Source organism: Oryx dammah, unplaced genomic scaffold (genome assembly GCF_014754425.2).
Source record: "Oryx dammah isolate SB20612 unplaced genomic scaffold, SCBI_Odam_1.1 HiC_scaffold_11229, whole genome shotgun sequence".
Taxonomy (NCBI): domain Eukaryota; kingdom Metazoa; phylum Chordata; class Mammalia; order Artiodactyla; family Bovidae; genus Oryx; species Oryx dammah.
In genome coordinates this window covers 5,055,784-5,077,149 of record NW_024080622.1, presented here as the reverse complement: position 1 = coordinate 5,077,149, position 21,366 = coordinate 5,055,784, and the positions used below count along the sequence as shown (strand labels likewise).

The window sequence follows — 21,366 nt, the reverse complement described above, 5'->3', positions numbered from 1 at the left end:
GGACTGTGAAGAAAGCTGAGCCCCGAAGAATTGATGCTTTTGAACTGTGGTGTTGGAGAAGACTCTTGAGAGTCCCTTGGACTGCAAGGAGATCCAACCAGTCCATTCTTAAGGAGATCAACCCTGGGATTTCTTTGGAAGGAATGATGCTAAAGCTGAAACTCCAGTACTTTTGCCACCTCATGCAAAGAGTTGACTCATTTGAACACTCTGATGCTGGGAGGAATTGGGGGCAGGAGGAGAAGGGGACAACCGAGGATGAGATGGCTGAATGGCATCACTGACTCGATGGATGTGAGTCTGAGTCAACTCCGGGAGATGGTGATGAACAGGGAGGCCTGGCGTGCTGTGATTCATGGGGTCGCAAAGAGTCGGACACGACTGAGCAATTGAACTCAACTGAACTGAAGTCTGGTATCAGGACTCCTTTTAATTTGGCTTAGACAATAGATGACAAGCATCATAGTCTCTCAACTTTTAGTTGTCTCTATTTTTTCAAAATATAAACTTATTTATTTTAATTGGAGGTTAATTACTTTACAATATTGTATTGGTTTTGCCATACATCACCATGAATCTACCACAGGTATACCTGTGTTCCCCATCCTGAACACCTCTCCCTCCTTAAGTGATATTCTAATTGGTTAACAGCATGCTAGAAACTATCACATTTCTCAAGTTCTCATCTTCCTTTTTAAATATTTGGACATTTGACCCCATCAGCCTCTTGGTAGCCCAACAGATGTCTGTGTGTTTCTTATTATTAACATTATTCTAGCATCTATCTTAATTGCTTTTTCATTCATCCAGTAGTTTTACATAGTAGATATATTCAGTAGATATAACTTTTAAGTATGTTCAGGGTATTCTGCATACTCTATCTGATCTGCAACTCTAGGGAACTGAGAAAAACATCCACAACATAATGCGGAAAGATAAGAAACCTAAGAAATTACAATATTCAAAATTACAAGTACATACTGTGTGATGGAAAATGTGGACTTAAGAGAATAGAAAAATCATGCCAGTTGAGGTATGGATCTGAGGCCAAAGGAAACTAGAAATTCACATAAATGGCCATTCGAAGAGGATATGAATTCCAGATGGAAACATTTTATATGGAAAGACACAGAATAGGAAATCTTGCTATGAAAACATCAGGTAAGTTACTTTGATCAGAAAATACAGGTCTATTGAGGAATAATTGAAGATAAAGTCAGTTGGAATTAAAGTCTGAGAAGGCCTTGAAATCATGGACAAATTGTTCAAGGTCTGTCCTGTCAAAAATATTTGTCAGAAGAGTCTCTTGGTTAAAGAGCTGTGTTTTAGTAAAATTAATTTGACAATATTTTGTAGGGCAGGCTGTAGAAAAAGACATCTATTTTGAAAGTAATATAGTAGCTCAGGCATGATAAAAATCAGGAAGTTGCAAACAACAACAAAATGAAAACAGAAAAGTTATAAAGGAACAATCTAAGATTTCATAAAAAATATTGTGACACTTCTGTCATTCCAAGTCTAGTACAATCCTAGACTAAAAACTTGACATTCAAACTTTTGATGTTTGATGCATGTGTCTGATGATGCCAACCTGCCATTATAATGTTTTAGGTCCATATTGCCCCACACATATAGCCCAGCCTTCTTAGGCAGAAGATCTGCTGATTTCACTTCTGCATTGCTCTTGAAACCTAGACAAAGCACTGTAGTAATTCAGGATATATTTGTTGAATTTAAAAAATCAGTAAATGAGTTTGATGACTTCATCTTATTTATCCAAATGGGCCTTTTATGGTTACCAGGTAGAAAGTTGCTTGGTCTTTTTATCATCCTCCTGTAGATCTCAACTTTATTCTGTGCTCATTTCCCTTGTCTAGAATGACAAACTCTTTTATTCACTATAAGATCTTTAAGGAAATAAATCTTTTCTATCCAATTGTCAGTTATTGTCCTTTAAAGTCATATCTACAGTCTAGCAATTGTCTATTGTCTTAGTGTTGAGCTCTAGCTGATTGCCGTATCTAATAGGATAATTTCTCAGAGAACCAGTGTGTATATAATCTACTTTAATGTGCTCTTTTTTTCCATCATTGAAAGACACTGGGAGTGTTAGTTGCTCAGTCATGTCTGACTCTTTGTGACCCCATGGACTATAGCCTGCCAGGCTCCTCTGTCCATGGAGTTCTTCAGGAAAGTATACTGGAGAGGGTAGCCATTCCCTTCTCCAGAGGATTTTCCCAACCCAGTGATTGAACCCAGGACACCTGCATTGCAGGTGGATCTTTACCATCTGAGCCACCAGGGGAGCCCCAATTTCCATCACTGTGTAAGTGCATAAAAAGCATCAAGTGAATGATTTTCATTGATTATCTCTCCACTTTCCTCCTTTAAAGACATCATCAGCTGGTGAGATAATAATGATGGTTAATCTTAGGTCAACTCCCTAGGATGAGTATAAGGAACAATTTTCTATGCATTCATTACTATTGTGAAATGAGGTGAATTGTAAGTGTCAAAATAATTTGTTGAGGATGAGAAATTATGTTGGTTAATCACTGTTAGGATTCTAAGTACCTACTGAAAATAATTAAAGAAATCATTGACTTATATGTGCTGATGGATTCACATTAGCCATGGTTTCTTAGAAAAGTAATTCTTAAAGTCATCACAAATAAAGTTAGAAAGAACACTCAGAAATAAATTATGTAAAAATATTTTTTAAATGTATAAAACTGAATTGCATAGTTTTCTTTAAGAGATTTTTAAACAATTAAATCCTTCTCAAAAGATAGCAAAAGTTGCAATTTTCATTCCAAGATACTGAACAGAGTGGGAAACAAGATGTTACAGAAACGGAGAATTTAGAAGATATTTAACTAGCTAGGATATCGTGATCAGAACAATGGGAGAACCTCAGATCTGTTTTTTTTTTTTTTTTTTTTTATTTTTATATTTGTTGTTGTTGTTCACTCACTCAGTGTGTCAACTCTTTGTGACCCCATGGACTGCAGCACATCAGACTTCCCTGTCCTTCACTATCTCACGGAGTTTACTCAAACTCATGTCCATTGAATTGATGACGCCAGCCATCTGTTTCATTGTCTGTTACCCTCTTCTCCTCCTGCCCTCAACATTTCCCAGTATCACAGTCTTTTCCAATAAGTCAGCTCTTTGGCATCAGGTGTCAAAGTATTGGAGGAAGCTTCAGTTTCAGCATCAGTCCTTCCAATGAAAATTCAAGGTGGATTTAATTTAGAATTGACTGGTTTGATATCCTTGATGTTCGAACAACTCTAAAGAGTCTTCTTCAGCATCATAGTTCTAAAGCATCAATTCTTTGGTGCTCAGCCTCCTTTATGGTCTAACTCTCATGCCCATTCATGACTCCTGGAAAAACCATAGCTTTGACTATACAAATCTTTGTTGGCAAAGTGATGTCTCTACTTTTAAACATGCAGTCTAGGTTTGTCAAAGCTTTTCTTCAAAGGAACATGTATCTTTGAACTTCATGGGTGCAGTCACCATATGCAGTGATTTTGGAGCCAAATAAAATAAAGTCTGTCATTGTTTCCGCTTTTCCCCCATCTATTTGCCATGCTCAGTGGTAAAGAATCCACCTACAATGGAGACCTGGGTTCAATCCCTGGGTTAGGAAGATCCCCTGGAGAAGGAAGTGGCAACCCACTCCGTATTCTTGCCTGGAGAATCCCATGGACCCAAGAGCCAGGCGGGCTGCAACTGCTACTGCTAATTCGCTTCAGTCGTGTCCGACTCTGTGCGATCCCATAGATGGCAGCCCACCAGGCTCTGCCATTCCTGGGATTCTCCAGGCAAGAACACTGAAGTGGGTTGCCATTTTCCTTCTCCAGTGCAGGAAAGTGAAAAGTGAAAGTGAAGACGCTAAGTCGTGTCTGACTCTTAGCAACCCCATGGACTGCAGCCTACCAGGCTCTTCTGTCCATGGGATTTTCCAGGCAAGAGTACTGGGGTGGGGTGCCATCGCCTTCTCCGGCGGGCTGCAAAGAGGGTCGCAAAGAGTCAGACACAACTGAAGCAACTTATCATGCACACACAATGGGACTGGTACCATCATCTTTGTTTTTTGAGTGTTGAGTTTTAACCCAGTTTTTTCACTCTCCTCTTTCACCTTCAAGAGATTCTTTAGTTCCTCTTTTTTTCTACCATTAGGGTGGTGTCATATGCATATCTGAGGTTATTGATATTTCTCCTGGCAGTCTTGATTCCAGCTTGTGATTCTTCCAGCCCAGTATTTTGCATGATTGTACTCTGCATATAAGGTAAATAAGCCATATCTAGCTCCTTGAAATAACAATTTATAAAATATACTGTACGGATGCTTGAGATGGTTAAATAATCTCCTTTAGCAAACATATGCTTTTGGTATATAATCTAACTTTTGAAATGGAGTGGCTCTTTGAACCAAGGTCAGAAATAAAACTTTATGAGGTATAAAAACTAGGAGATTTTGTTTAATGACACTGATAAATATTATCTCCTCTTTATAAGCACCAATTATAAATTGGTTAGGGCTTCCCTGGTAGCTCAGCTGATAAAGAATCTGATTGTAATGCAGGAGACTCCGGTTCAATTCCTGGGTCAGGAAGATCTTCTAGAGAAGGGAAAGGCTACCCACTCCAGGATTCTTGGGCTTCCCTGGTGGCTCAGAGTGTAAAGAATCTGCCTGCAATGTAGGAGACCTGAGTTCAGTCCCTGAGTTGGGAAGATCCCTTGGAGGAGGGCATGGCAACCCACTCCAGTAATCTTGCCTGAAGAGTTGATATAGACAGAGGAGCCTGGGGGGCTACAGTCAGTAGGGTTGCAAAGAGTCAGATATGACTGTGTGACTAAGCACAGGACCGCACATAAATTGGTTAGGCCCTCTTCTTCATAATACAAATAATTCTTGGGAAGTTGACTTTTATTAGTCATAAGATCTTTTAGTAATCATTTCATACAAACTCCAACAGATATTTCCTGAATCCCAGCTTGTGATTATTATGAAATTCATGAAAAGATTAATAAAACTTATTTTCTGCTATTATAAAGAATACTAGTGGAAGGGTTGGGGAATGGTAGATAAATTTGAAGATAGGATATTTCAATACACTCTTTGCCGTATGCTCAAGGAGATGTGAAAGTACAGAAGGGCCCCAGAGTGGTAGGTAAATTCATTTGAAGGATTTTAACAGTTTTCTTCAAATCCTAGCTGAGCTCACTAGGAGAGAGGCTCATGATAGACATCAACATACTTAAAATTAAGGCACAGCCTAAATGACATGTTGAACATAGAAAGTTAAAGCTAAAATACACAATTATAAGGTCAAAAGTCCTTATAGGGGATGTAACAATACCAAACAAAATATTCTTGGTTTTATTATTCTGACAAGATGTTATTGTAAGATTTTTTTTTTTAATTTAGGGTTTTATATTGTTCCACTCTCTTAATATAAAATATTATGTTCTCAGAACTTTATTTGTAGATAAAAAACTACCAAGAAAAATTTCTCAACCTAATTACTTCATATGCATTCCTTTAAATATATGATACATCAAAAGCAATTGCTTATCATCTCTTATTTTGATTTATAAACATTTTTTAACATGATAAAAGGTCAAGGGACAAGTATTTTCTGAATACCATAATTCATTTTATTAGTTTCTATTACGGGGAGAGTAAAAATGTTGGCTTAAAGCTCAACATTCAGAAAACTAAGATCATGGCATCTGGTCCCATCACTTCATGGCAAATAGATGGGGAAACAGTGGAAACAGTGTCAGACTTTATCTTTGGGGGCTCCAAAATCACTGCAGACGGTGACTGCAGCTATGAAATTAAAAGGCACTTACTCCTTGGAAGAAAAGTTATGAGCAACCTAGATAGCATATTCAAAAGCAGAGACATTACTTTGCCAACAAAGGTCCGTCTAGTCAAGGCTATGGTTTTTCCAGTGGTCATGTATGGATGTGAGAGTTGGACTGTGAAGAAAGCTGAGCACCGAAGAATTGATGCTTTTGAACTGTGGAGAAGACTCCTGAGAGTCCCTTGGATTGCAAGGAGATCCAACCAGTCCATTCTAAAGGAGATCAGCCCTGGGTGTTCTTTGGAGGGAATGATGCTAAAGCTGAAACTCCAATACTTTGGCCACCTCATGCGAAGAGTTGACTCATTGGAAAAGACTCTGATGCTGGGAGGGATTGGGGGCAGGATGAAAAGGGTACGACAGAGGATGAGATGGCTGGATGGCATCACCGACTCAATGGACATGAGTTTGAGTGAACTCCGGGACATGGTGATGGACAGGGAGGCCTGGCATGCAGCAATTCACGGGGTCGCAAAGAGTCGGACACAACTGAGCGACTGAACTGAACTGAACTGAAAGAACAAATTTCCTTGAACAGAATAAAGATAAGTTACTCAAATTAATTTTAACCATTATATCGCATAATTGAGAAGAAAAACAGTTTTTCCTCTCCAAACAGCTTTTTTATTATTGGATTGTTAACATATAGCTAAAGTTTTCAGGGGAAATTTTTAACTTATTTATTCAACAATATTTATAGAGCAGGGCTTCCCTAATGGCTCAGGGGTAAAGAATTCACCTTCCAATGCTGGAGACTTGAGTTTGATCCCTGGGTCAAGAACATACTCTGGAGCAGGAAATGGCAACCCACTCCAGTCTTCTTGCATTCTTGCCTGGAAATTCCCATGGACAGAGGAGCCTGGTTGGCTACAGCGAATGGGGTTGCAAAAGAATCAGACACGACTTAGCAACTAAACAACACCAACAATGGTATGTGCATCTGTGTGTGTGTGTGCGCGCATACATTCAGTTCAGTTCAGTTGCTCAGTTGTGTCCGACTCTGTGACCCCATGGACTGCACCACTCCAGACTTCCCTGCCTATCACCAACTCCCAGACCTCACTCAAACACATGTCCATTGAGTCGGTGATGCCATGCAGCTGTCTCATCCTCAGTCATCGCCTTCTCCTCCTGCCTTCAATTTTTCCCAGCATCAGGGTCTTTTCCAATGAGTCAATTATTCACATAAGATGGCCAAAGTATTGGATTTTCAGTTTCAGCATCAGTCCTTCCAATAAATATTCAGGACTGATTTCCTTTAGGCTTAACTGTTTGGATCTCCTTGCAGTCCAAGGGACTCTCAAGAGTCTTCTCCAACACCACAGTTCAAAAGCATCAGTTCTTCAGCACTCAGCTTTCTTTATAGTCAACTCTCATATCCATACATGACTACTAGAAAAACCATAGCTTTGACTAGATGGACCTTTGTCAGCAAAGTAATGTCTCTGTTTTTTAATATACTGTCTAGGCTGGTCATAGCTTTTCTTCCTAAGAGCAACTCTCTTTTAATCTCATGGCTGCAGTCACCATTTGCAGTGATTTTGGAGCCAAAGAAAATAAAGTCTGACACTGTTTCCATTGTTTTCCCATCTTTGCCATGAAGTGATGGGACCAGATGTCATGATCTTAGTTTTCTGAATGTTGAGTTTTAAGTCAGCTTTTTCACTCTCCTCTTTCACTTTCATCAAGAAGCTCTTTAGTTCTTCGTTTTCTGCCATAAGGGTGGTGTCATCTGTATATCTGAGGTTATTGATATTTCTCCCAGAAATCTTGATTCCAGCTTGTGCTTCATCCAGTCTGGCATTTTGCATGATGCACTCTGCATATAAGTTAAATAAGGAAGGTGACAATATGCAACTTTGATGTACTCCTTTCCCGATTTGGAACCAGTCTGGTGCTCCATGTCTGCTTTCAAATGTTTCTTCTTGACCTGCATGCAGATTTCTCAGGAGGCAGGTAAGGTTGTTGCTTTTTTGATGATCCAATGAATGTTGGCAATTTGCTCTCTGGTTCTTCTGCTTTTTCGAAATCCAGCTTGAATACTGGGAAGTTCATTGTTCATGTTCTGTTGAAGCCTGACTTGGAGAATTTTGCGTATTAGTTTGCTAGTGTGTGAGATGAGTACCATTGTGCAGTAGTTTGAACATTCTTTGGCATTGACTTTCTTTGGGATTGGAATAAAACTGATCTTTTCCAGTCCTGTGGCCACTGCTGTTTTCTAAACTTTCTGGCATATTGAGTGCAGTACTTTAACAGCATCATGTTTTAGGATTTGAAATATTTCAACCGGTATTCCATCACCTCCACTAGCTTTGTTCTTAGTGATGCTTCCTAAGGCCCACTTGACATTTCAGAATGTCTGGCTCTAGGTGAGTGATCACACCCATGCTGTTATCTAAAGCCAGTTTGTCCACTTGTATACTAATTCCCATTTTCTCTCATGTCATTTTAAAGATTGCTCCTCTTTGATTCCTGCATTATTAATGCCTCTTTACCAGATTATAACCATCAGCACAAGAGGATACTGTTATATCTGCTATCTTAAAGGAATTTTCTGAACAACCCACTTCCTCTGTCTGTACTGCTGTTTCTCTAACATGTTTGCAGCCAAACTCCTTGAAAGAGTTGAAGATAGTTCATGCACTATCCAATTTATCTCTTTCCATTTTATGTAAACACATGTTAATTAGATTTTCACACACCAGTTCTGACATAACTGCTTTTGAAAATGTCCATAATATCTCTTCCATGTTACTAAACTCAGCTTAATCCATGGTTGTTTACCTTTTCTCTTCACGTGGTTTTCAGACTTCACTCTCCTGGGTTTCCTTCTGGTTTACTAGTCTTTACTTCCCAGTCTACTCTGTTTTTCCTGATGACTTAACATTGAAGTATTTTGGGGATTCATCCCTTGTTTTCTCTTTCTTTTCTTTTCTTTTTTTTTCTTTTTTTCTTTTTTTTGGGGGTGTGGGGAATCTTTTTTTGGGGGGGGGGGGGAAAACATTTTTTATTTTTTTTTTTTTTACTTTATAATAATTGTATTGGTTTTGCCATGATGCTTGGGGCTGGTGCACTGGGATGACCAAGAGGGACGGTATGGGGAGGGAGGTGGAAGGGGGGTTCAGGATTGGGAACACGTGTACACCCGTGGCGGATTCATGTTTTCTCTTTCTTATATACACTCACCTTTTTGATAGTAATATCTCCTGAGTTTGAACATCAGCTCTATATGGATTCCAAATTTAAGTACATATCACAAATTTCTCCAGAGTTCCAGAGTCATTATCTAGTTGCCCATTCAATTTTTCAACTAAGATTTCAAACAAAATCCTTAAACAAAACAGGTCCATATTTCCTGTTCTTGGCTCTCAGACTCACTCCATTCTCAGTCTCATCTTTATCAATTTTATATTTCCAGATGCTCAGGTCGAAACATTGCAGTCAGTCTTGACTTCCTCTTTTTACTCATATGCCCAAGATAATGTGTCATATTCTGTTTGTTCTATCTTCAAAATATAGTCTGAATCCAGCCAGAAGATGTATATATAGTTTGCTGAGTTTAGCCACTGCTGAGCAAACTGCAAACTCACCTGTGGCCACAGGACTGGAAAAGGTCAGTTTTCATCCAATCCAAAAAAGGCAATGACAAAGAGTGTTCAAACTAATGTACAATTGTACTCATCTCACATGCTAGCAAAGTAATGCGCAAAATTCTCCAAGCCAGGCTTCAACAGAACATAAAGTGTGATTTTCCAGATGGTCAAGAAGGATTTCAAAAAAGCAAAGGAACCAGAGATCAAATTACCAACATCTGTTGGAACATCAAAAAAGCAAAAGAGTTCCAGAAAAACGTCTACTTCTGCTTTATTGAGTATGCTAAAGCATTTGACTGTATGGATCACAACAAACTGTGGGAAATTCTTCAAGAAATGGGAATGGCAGACCACCTTACTGGCCTCCTGAGAAATCTGCATGCAGGTCAAGAAGAAACATTTGAAAGCAGACATGGAGCACCAGACTGGTTCCAAATCGGGAAAGGAGTACATCAAAGTTGCATATTGTCACCTTCCTTATTTAACTTATATGCAGAGTGCATCATGCAAAATGCCAGACTGGATGAAGCACAAGCTGGAATCAAGATTTCTGGGAGAAATATCAATAACCTCAGATATACAGATGACACCACCCTTATGGCAGAAAACGAAGAACTAAAGAGCTTCTTGATGAAAGTGAAAGAGGAGAGTGAAAAAGCTGACTTAAAACTCAACATTCAGAAAACTAAGATCATGACATCTGGTCCCATCACTTCATGGCAAAGATGGGAAAACAATGGAAACAGTGTCAGACTTTATTTTCTTTGGCTCCAAAATCACTGCAAATGGTGACTGCAGCCATGAGATTAAAAGAGAGTTGCTCTTAGGAAGAAAAGCTATGACCAGCCTAGACAGTATATTAAAAAACAGAGACATTACTTTGCTGACAAAGGTCCATCTAGTCAAAGCTATGGTTTTTCTAGTAGTCATGTATGGATGTGAGAGTTGACTATAAAGAAAGCTGAGTGCTGAAGAACTGATGCTTTTGAACTGTGGTGTTGGAGAAGACTCTTGAGAGTCCCTTGGACTGCAAGGAGATCCAAACAGTTAAGCCTAAAGGAAATCAGTCCTGAATATTTATTGGAAGGACTGATGCTGAAACTGAAATTCCAATACTTTGGCCACCTAATGAGAAGAACTGACTCATTGGAAAAGACTCTGATGCTGGGAAAAATTGTAGGCAGGAGGAGAAGGGAAACACAGAGGATGAGATAGTTGGATGGGATCACTGACTCAATGAACATGAGTTTGAGGAAGCTCCAAGAGTTTGTTATGCATAGGGAAACCTGGTGTGCTGCAGTCCATGGGGTTGCAAGGAGTCAGACATGACTGAGTAACTAATCTGAACTGAACAACATGGATGATTAATCTTTTAGCAATCAGAAAGGTAGAATAATATATATATATACTGATAACAGAGTTTATGAGGTGGAAGGTTTCTGCTTTTTGCTTCAACTTCATTAGTGAAATGGGAATTAAGGCCCCATAGTGAAATGGGAAGTTAGTGAAATGGGAAGTGAGATTGGGAATAAGGATGGTGATACAAATTTGAATAAATGAGAAGGTGGAAATTGAGAGTGAGAATGTTTTGCTGTTCACTGTTAGGGTCTAATGAGGAATGTGGTCATGAACTTAAAATGAACATTGAAAGCTGTTTATGTTTATCTTTAGCTTATTCACTTATACATGTACAGGTGTAGAAATGGTGGAAAGTTGAATTCAACTAGGACTGTGGTTTTGCCCTACCAAGAAGAAGATAGAGAGCAGCAAGAAAATTGAGAATATATGCATGAGAGTGACTCTAATGATTAACAATGGAATTGAGCTGAATAAAGAAGGGAACTACTGCACAATGGGGCTCATTTCACATGCTAGCAAGGTAATGTTCAAAATCCTTGAAGCAACAGTATGAAAAGGCAAAAAGACAGGCCACTGAAAGATGAACCCCTCCGATCGGTAGGTGCCCAATATGCTACTGGAGATCAGTGGAGAAATAACTCAAGAAAGAATAAAGGGATGAAGCCAAAGCAAAAACAACACCCAGTTGGGGATGGGACTGGTGATAGAAGCAAGATTCGATGCTGTAAAGAGCAATATTGCTCTTTACAATAGGTTTTATATGAACCTGGAATGTTAGGTCCATGAATCAAGGCAAATTGGAAGTGATCAAACAGGAAATGACAAGAGTGAACATCGACATTCTAGGAATCAGCAAACTAAGATGGACTGGAATGGGTGAATTTAACTCACATGACCATTATATCTACTACTGCAGGCAGGAATCCCTTAGAAGAAATGGAGTAGCCATCATAGTCAACAAAAGAGTCTGAAATGCAGTACTTGGATGTAATCTCAAAAACGACAGAATGATCTCTGTTCATTTCCAAGGAAAACCATTCAGTATCACAGTAATCCAAGTCTATGCCCCGACCAGTAACACTGAAAAAGCTGAAGTTGAACAGTTCTATGAAGACCTACAGGACCTTCTAGAACTAACACCCCCCAAAAGATGTCCTTTTCATTATAGGGGACTGGAATGCAAAAGTAAGAAGTCAAGAAACACCTGGAGTAACAGGCAAATTTGGCCCTGGAGTACAGAATGAAGCAGGGCAAAGGTTAATAGAGTTCTGGCAAGAGAACGCACTGGTCATAGCAAACACCCTCTTCCAACAACACAGGGGAAGATTCTACACATGGACATCACCAGATGGTCAACACCGAAATCAGATTGATTATATTATTTGCAGGCAAAGATGGAGAAGCTCTATACAGTCAGCAAAAACAATACTGGGAGCTGACTGTGGCTCAGATCATGAACTTCTTATTACCAAATTCAGACTGAAATTGAATAAAGTGGAGAAAACCACTAGACCATTCAGTTATGACCTAAATCAAATCCCTTATGACTATACAGTGGAAGTGAGAAATGAGGACTAGATCTGATAGACAGCGTGCCTGATGAACTATGGACGGAGGTTCGTGGCATTGTACAGAAGACAGGAATCAAGACCCAAGAAAAAGAAATGCAAAAAACTAAAATGGCTGTCTGAGGAGGCCTTACAAATGGCTGTGAAAAAAGGGAAGCAAAAAGCAAAGGAGAAAAAGAAAGATATACCCATTTGAATGCAGAGTTGCAAAGAATAGCAAGGAGAGATAAGAAAGCCTTCCTCAGAGATCAATGCAAAGAAATAGAGGAAAATTATAGAATGGGAAAGATTAGAGATCTCTTCAAGAAAATTAGAGATGCCAAGGGAACATTTCATGCAAAGATGGGCTTAATAAAGGACAGAAATTGTATGGACCTAACAGAAGCAGAAAATGTTAAGAGGTAGCAAGAATACAGAGAAGAATTATACAAAAAAGATCTTCACAACCCAGATAATCACGATGGTGTGATCACTCACCTAGAGCCAGGCATCCTGGAATGTGAAGTCAAGTGGCCTTAGGAAGCATCACTACAAACAAAGCTAGTGAAGGTGATGGAATTCAGTTGACCTATTTCAAATTCTGAAAGATGATGTTGTGAAAGTGCTGCACTCAATAAGCCAGCAGTGGCCACAGGACTGAAAAAGGTCAGTTTTCATTCCAATCCCAAAGAAAGGCAATGCCAAAGAATGCTCAAACTACCGCACACTTGGACTCATCTCACACGCTAGTAGAGTAATGCTCAAAATTCTCCAAGCCAGGCTTCAGCAATATGTGAACCATGAACTTCCAAATGTTCAAGCTGGTTTTAGAAAAGGCAGAGGAACCAGAGATCAAATTGCCAACATCCACTGGATCATAGAAAAAGCAAGAGAGTTCCGGAAAAACATCTATGTCTGCTTTATTGACTATTCCAAAGCCTTTGACTGTGTGGATCACAATAAACTGTGGAAAATTCTGAAAGAGATGGGAATACCAGACCACTTGACCTGCTTCTTGAGAAATCTGTATGCAGATCAGGAAGCAACAGTTAGAACTGGACATGGAACAACAGACTGGTTCCAAATAGGAAAAGGAGTACGTCAAGGCTGTATATTGTCACCCTGCTTATTTAACTTATATGCAGAGTACATCATGAGAAATGCTGGGCTGTAGGAAGCACAAACTGGAATCAAGATTGCTGCGAGAAATATCAATAACCTCAGATATGCAGATAACACCACCCTTATGGCAGAAAGTGAAGAAAAACCAAAGAGCCTCTTGATGAAAGAGGGAGTGAAAAAGTCGCCTTAAAGCTCAAAATTCAGAAAACTAACATCATGACATCCGGTCCCATCACTTCATAGCAAATTGATAGGAAAACAGTGGCAACAGTGACTTGCTTTATTTTTCTGGGCTCCAGAATCACTGCAGATGGTGATTGCAGCCATGAAATTAAATCACGCTTACTCCTTGGATGGAAAGTTATGACCAACCTAGACAGCATATTAAAAAAACAGAGACATTACTTTGTCAACAAAGGTCCATCTAGTCAAGGCTATGGTTTTTCCAGTGGTCGTATATGGCTGTGAGAGTTGGACTATAAAGAAAGCTGAGCACCGAAGAATTGATGCTTTTGAACTGTGGTGTTGGAGAAGACTCTTGAGAGTCCCTTGGGCTGCAAGGAGATCCAACCAGTCCATCCTAAAGGAGATCAGTCCTGTGTGTTCATTGGAAGGACTGATGTTGAAGGTGAAACTCCAATACTTTGGCCACCTGATGTGAAGAGCTGACTCACTGGAAACGACCCTGATGCTGTGAAGGATTGAGGGCAGGAGGAGAAGGGGATGACAGAGGATGAGATTGTTGGATAGCATCACTGACTCAATGGACATTGGTTTGGGGGGACTGCAGGATTTGGTGATGGGCGGGGGGCCTGGCGTGCTGTGGTTCATGGGGTCACGAAGGGCTGGACAATACTGAGCGACTGAACTGAACTGAGGCTTCAACAGTATGTAAACTGAGAAGTTCCACATGCTTAAGCTGGATTTAGAAAAGGCAGAGGAACCAAAGATCAAATTACCAACATCCATTGGATCATAGAAACAAGCAAATTCCAGGAAAACATCTACTTCTCCTTCACTGACTACAATAAAGCCTTTCATTGTGTGGATCACAACAAACTGTGGAACATTCTTAAAGAAATGAGAATAAAAGACCACCTTACCTACCTCCTGAGCAACTTGTATGCAGGTCAGAAAGCAACAGTTAGAACCAAATGTGGTACCATGGACTGGTTGAAAATTGCGACAGGAGTGCATCAAGGCTGTATATTGTTACCCTACTTATTTAACTGATACACAGAGTACCTGATGTGAAGTGCCAGGCTGGATGAAATACAAGCTGGAATCAAGGTTTTTGGGAGAAATATCAACCTCAGATATGTAGATGACACCGTAATGGCAGAAAGCTAAACGGAACCTAAAAGGCCTTGATGAAGGTGAAATAGGAAAGCAAAAATGCTGACTTAAAACTCAACATTTAGAAAACTAAGATCGTGGCATCTTGTCCCATCACTTCATGGCAAATAAATGGGCAAAACATGGAAATAGTGACATACTTTATTTTCTTGGGCTCCAAAATCTCTGCGGATAGTGACTGCAGTAATGAAATTCAAAGATGTTTGCTCCTTGGAAGAAAAGCTATGGCAAACCTAGACAGCATATTTAAAAGCAGAGACATCACTTTGCTGACAAAGTCCGTATAGTCAAAGCTATGGTTTTTCCAACAGTCATGTACAGGTATGAAAGTTGGACGATAAAAAGGCTGAGCACTGAAGAATTAATGCTTTGAAATTGTGGTGCTGGAGAAGATTCTTGAGAGTTCCTTGAATAGCAAGGAGATCAAACCAGTCAATCCTAAAGGAAATCAACTCTGAATATTCCCTGGGAGGACTGATGCTGATCTGCAGCTCCAACACTTCAGCCACCTGATGCAAAGACCTGACTCACTGGAAAAGACATTGATGGTGGGAAATACTGACAGCAGGAAGAGATGGAGGTGACAGAGGATGAGATAGTTAGATGGATTCATCAACTCAATGGACATAAATTTGAGCAAGCTCCAGGTGTTGGTGACGGACAGGGAAGCCTGATGTGCTACAGTCCATGGGGTCACAAAGAGTCGGACACAACTGAGTGACTGAACTGAAAATGAGTCACAATAGGTGTTAATGGGGATATGATTTTTTTATATAAATTTATTTATTTTAATTGGAGGCTAATTACTTTACAATATTATGGGTATGATCTGTTGACTTGAACTTTTTAGAGCCTGGAGTGGTGTACTCAGGGGGATTGATGTGAAAGTGATAACGGAAGACAAGAAAGAAGGGCTGTGTGCAGTTATGATGTGTCTGCTATGGCTGCTGCACCAGCCAGGAGAGGATAAACAGGTCTGCAGTTCCTAGACTCCTCACATTTTCTTCCAGTCTCTTAACTCTCGCCTTGCTTACCGTGGTTTCAGCAAACAGTGTGCACAGTGAGATACAGCAAGACAATTGGTGCTGTGAGCAGGATGAAGAACAATACATTGTAAGAGACATGGGTTTGATACCTGGGTCGGGATTCCCTAGAGAGGAAATGGCAACCTACACCAGTATCCTTGCCTGGAGAATCCCATAGACAGAGGATCCTCATGGGTGACAGCCCATAGGCTCTCAAAGAACCAGGCATGACTGAAGCAACTGAGCAGCAGCATGGATGAGGAAAATAAAGTTCAAAAGGTGAAGTGACTTGTCCAAAGTTGCTCACTTCATAGGAAAGCTGGGACCAAACTATTGTCTGATTTCAAGTGCAGCATTTTAAAAATCTCATCTCAGTGTAATCCTCTTCAAGTGATTTTGCTTGGATAGTGGGAAATATTGGCATGGTTTCCAGTGGGATTCCAGGACTCTACTCACATGTCACCCAAAGAGATTCTGTCCATACGTATTCAACTTCTGGTCTCTGATTTTGTTTGAAAGAAAAGAACTGTTGGTAAAATAATATTTTAAAATTGTCGTATTGATTACATTTGTTCCTATGACATTATGTAATATTGACTATATTTAGTAGCTACCCTCGGATGTTCCAGGTAAGATGGGTAGAACTTTTCCTTCTCCATCTGGAGGGGTATTTATGTGGTGTCTTCTTAGGTTTGAAGGTTAAGAGTGGGGTCTGTAGCAGTCTAATTGCCTGTACTTTAATTGGTTGGATATCTGTGTGAGACTAAATAGCCACTTACCTCTGTCATTCCAAAGGAGAAAAAATGCAATAAGGTAAAGAAGATCTGTGTGTCGTGACAATACTTTAACATTGTAATAATTAAAGCTTCTCCTAGCTGACTAGCTAAACTCTGAATTAGAACAGGCACTATTTACTCTGTAATTAGGGTACTGGCTTACTAGAATGAAAATCTTACTACTTTTTGATTCCTGTTAGAAGGGGTTTACAGCTGCACAGTTATATTCAGTGACATAAGAAATAAATTATTGATTTTTTAGGGGGAGGACAGAAGATTAAATTTTATTGAAAAGCATAAGGGATGTGAAATTATGGATCAATTTATAAATAATAAGAAAAAATTTGTGGGTTTTTTTTTTGCTTGCAAAAATTAAAAAAATTAAATTGCTGCATAAGTGAAAGTGACTTTGGCAGAAACATTAGATTGTTTAGTAAGTATTCCAAATCTCTTAAGAAGGTTGAATGTATAAAGTGGGCTATATTAGATCTATTTAATAATTCAAAGCAATATATACTACCTGTATTCCTTTTAAAACTCTTATTATTTCCTGATGATTTGTGACCCTAATTTAAGCCCCTGATCTATCTGGAATAGAGTTAAGATTAAAATATATTTTATAGCGTGTTCAACACATTAAAATGGGGTCAATCTGAGGAAGCAGATCACTTCAAGCTTTAAGTCAGTCAGTAAAGACTTTTATATTTATACTCAAATACTGAAACTAAAATATTGAATTATTTTGGTTTTGAATTCAGTATAGTTTAATTAGGAGCAAATTCCCTCATCTGAGATAAAGTAGTCCTAGTTTGTTTTTGTATAGAAATAATTTTTCAATTTTGATTAAGTGGAAAAAGATATAATGACATGAGCAAAGGATTTTGACATAAGTGCTGGAGAGCTATTGAGTGTAAGAGGGAGCTGAAAGAAGGAAAGCCAAACTGAAGGCTACTGTAGAAAGCAAAGTATGAGGTGATAAGAATCTGGACTGCATAGCAATGGAAATGAAGCAGAATGGGCAATTATATGAGATGTCTCAAAGCAGCAGATCAACTGGAGTTAGAAAATTGAGCAAAGCCCATGAATTAAAGGAAAGGTGATTCAAAGCATACTGCAGGATTCTAAGCATAAATGATTGATAAAACTGTTACACCTGTTATAAGAGATTATAGAAGAGATAACAGATTTGAAAGAAAAATAGGGATAATAATGAATTTGCTTGACTTTGGGGCAAAATTAGGACATTTGTTTAGAAATCCCCCTTGAAGACAAAGAGATATGGAACTAAATTTTTGTCTATATGAGATATATCTATATCTCAGGAATCTCTGGGAATCATCAGATTTAACTTAGTAATTGTAGCTCAGGAACTGATTATTAGTCTAATGGAGTGACTGAAAAAAGAACAGGAAACCTGGAACTAGACCTTAAGGAAACACAGAAGTTGATATAGCTCATGCTAGAAATCATGGAGAAAGTATGAGAATCAGATCTTAATGCAAGTCACAGTTAGGTGACAATTAATAAGCTGAGATCATTATATATATATATAATGTCCTGGAAATGTTGATGAGATAAACAGTAACTGAGTATATGAAATTCAGTTTGAATTTAAAGAACTATTATTTAACCCCAAATTCTAAAATTCTACAATCTTTCAATCCTTAAGAGTTTCTGAAGCCACTCTATGTTGAAAAAAGTAAAATGTACTCATTTTGGCTGTCATAATTATATATATTTTGAAAAGTAAACATTAATTTGGTTAAATGTTAGAAATAACACAGTGTAAGAACACGTGGACTTATGTCTTTAGTATTGACACTAAAATGAAAATTCATAGGACCAAAATATCCAGATGAAAAGAAACCATTCATCTGAATGATTTGTTTACATAATGTCTACATCTTGATGCACCCAAGTAATTGATAACATTTATAACATTTTGTATAATATTGAACTTTTTTGGTAATCCTCTTTCTTTGTAATTGTGCTTATGATGGTAAGTAAAAATACCAAGAACTTGTAAATTGTGCATTTGTGTGTTTTAGGTGTTTCTATAATTTTAGGAGATTTTTTCTTTGAATACTTCATCCCTGGTTTTTCAAAAGTACTGTGTGTATATGTGTTTGTGTGTGTGTCCATCTGTTTATTGCTGTCGATAGAATGCTTCATCATCATGGGTGTGGGGAAGAGTTTTTATGCCACTGTATATAACATTATTATCAAAACAATCTACCTAAATGATTTTTTTGTGTATATATATATGTATATGTATACAGACACAATTCCTTCAGAAGACACCTACCAAGGCAAATGCAGGTTTCCAGTGTTGATTTTGGCATGGGCACAGAACCCATTTTACAAAGACGAGAAACAACAACCAGCATTGGGAGAATAAAACCAGAGCTCTACAAACAGAAATCAGTGGACTCTGAGGACAACAGGAAAGAAGATGTCAAAACCTGTGGAAAGCTTAATTTCACCCTCCAGTATGACTATGAAAATGAACTTCTAGTGGTGAAAATTATCAAAGCCTTAGATCTCCCTGCTAAAGACTTCATGGGAACGTCTGACCCTTATGTGAAGATGTATCTTCTTCCAGATAGGAAAAAGAAATTTCAGACTCGTGTGCACAGAAAGACTTTAAATCCTCTGTTTGATGAAACTTTTCAGTTTCCTGTAGCATATGATCAACTAAGCAACAGAAAACTACATTTCAGTGTGTATGATTTTGACAGATTTTCTAGACATGACATGATTGGGGAAGTGATTTTTGATAATTTGTTTGAAGCCTCTGATCTCTCCAGAGAAGCCACAGTATGGAAAGATATTCATTGTGCTACCACAGTAAGTTATAATTCTGCCAATATATTCCTTTTATTTGACCTGCAGTGATATATAAACCTAATTTTTACCCAGATTAGTTTCAAAAAGTTAGGGAAATTTTGTCCTAAATACCTGCAAACAGTGTATGAATTACATTTGTACATAAATAATTCAGGCACTTAACACTATCTAGGTAATATTAGTGATTGTATACATAAAAAATCTTTTCTTTTAATGTCTAACCTTTGTTTCTACACTTCTTGTTTTGGGGAAGTTCATTACTTCACCATACTGGACAGTTCCTATAATTTGCCAAAAGTAATAGGACTTTTCACTTGTAAAATATTTATCTTTAACTTACTCTCTACAGTCAATTTCCAAATAGTTATTATTGATTTTAATTATTTAAGAAGATTTCATTCCTCAGGTTTAACCTAAAATGTACTTTGGTGCCATTTGGAAAGGCCTTGATTGGGCTTAAAACAGCCCACTCCTTCAGAAGCTTTTGTGGAATTCATAAAATTATACCATTTGATATGGCAAATAATGAGGAAGTGATTGGTTTACATTCAGTTCAGTTCAGTTCAGTTCAGTCACTCACTTGTGTCCCACTCTGCAATCCCATGGACTGCAGCACCCCAGGCCTCCCTGTCCATCACCAAATCCTGGAGATAACCCAAATTCCAGTCCATTGAGTCGGTGATGCCATCCAACCATCTCATCCTCTGTTGTCTCCTTCTCCTCCTGCTCTCAATCTTTCCCAGCATCAGGGTCTTCTGGAATGAATCAGTTCTTTGCATCAGGTGGCCAAAGTATTGGAGTTTTACCTTCAACATCAGTCCTTCCAATGAACACGCAGGAGTGATCTCCTTTAGGATGGACTGGTTAGATCTCCTTGCAGTCCAAGGGACTCTCAAGAGTCTTCTCCAACACCACAGTTCAAAAGCATCAATTCTTCAGCACTCAGCTTTCTTCACAGTCCAACTCTCACATCCATACATGACCACTGGAAAAACCATAGCCTTGTCTAGACGGACCTTTGTTGGCAAAGTAATGTCTCTGCTTTTCAATATGCTGTCTAGGCTGGTCATAACTTTCCTTCCAAGGAGTAAGCGTCTTTTAATTTCATGGCTGCAGTCACCATCTGCAGTGATTTTGGAGCCCAAAAAAATAGTCAGCCATTGTTTCCACTATTTCCCCATCTATTTGCCATTAAGTGATGGGACCAGATGTCATGATCTTAGTTTTCTGAATGTTGAGCTTTAAGCCAACTTCTTCACTCTCCTCTTTCACTTTCATCAAGAGGCTTTTTAGTTCTTCTTCACTTTCTGCCATAAGGGTGGTGTCATCTGCATAACTAAAGTTATCGATATTTCTCCCGGCAATCTTGATTCCAGCTTGTGCTTCTTCCAGTCCAGCGTTTCTCAAGATGTACTCTGCATAGAAGTTAAATAACTAGGGTGACAATATACAGCCTTGACGTACTCTTTTTCCTATTTGGAACCAGTCTGTTGTTCCATGTCCAGTTCTAACTGTTGCTTCCTGACCTAAATATAGATTTCTCAAGAAGCAGGTCAAGTGGTCTGGTATTCCCATCTCTTTCAGAATTTTCCACAGTTTATTGTGATCCACACAGTCAAAGGCTTTGGCATACTCAATAAAGCAGACATAGATGTTTTTCTGGAACTCTCTTGCTTTTTCAATGATCCAGTGGATGTTGACAATTTGATCTCTGATTCCTCTGCCTTTTCTAAAACCAGATTGAACTTCTGGAAGTTCATGGTTCATATATTGTTGAAGTCTGGCTTGGAAAATTTTGAGCATTATTTTACTAGCATGTGAGATGAGTGCAATTGTGTGGTAGTTTGTGTATTCTTTGG

The 21,366-nt window shown here is 38.7% G+C and overlaps 1 protein-coding gene across 1 annotated transcript in view; it reads left to right on the top strand.

The window, feature by feature from the left end:
* The window catches only part of LOC120861171 (synaptotagmin-10), a 114,514-nt gene that overhangs the window by 43,422 nt on the left and 49,726 nt on the right, over nucleotides 1–21,366 (top strand). Inside the window, exon 3 of the mRNA XM_040236824.1 lies at nucleotides 18,940–19,507. Within this exon, the coding sequence (XP_040092758.1) occupies nucleotides 18,940–19,507 (568 nt within the window). The remainder of the gene's footprint in view (nucleotides 1–18,939; nucleotides 19,508–21,366) is intronic.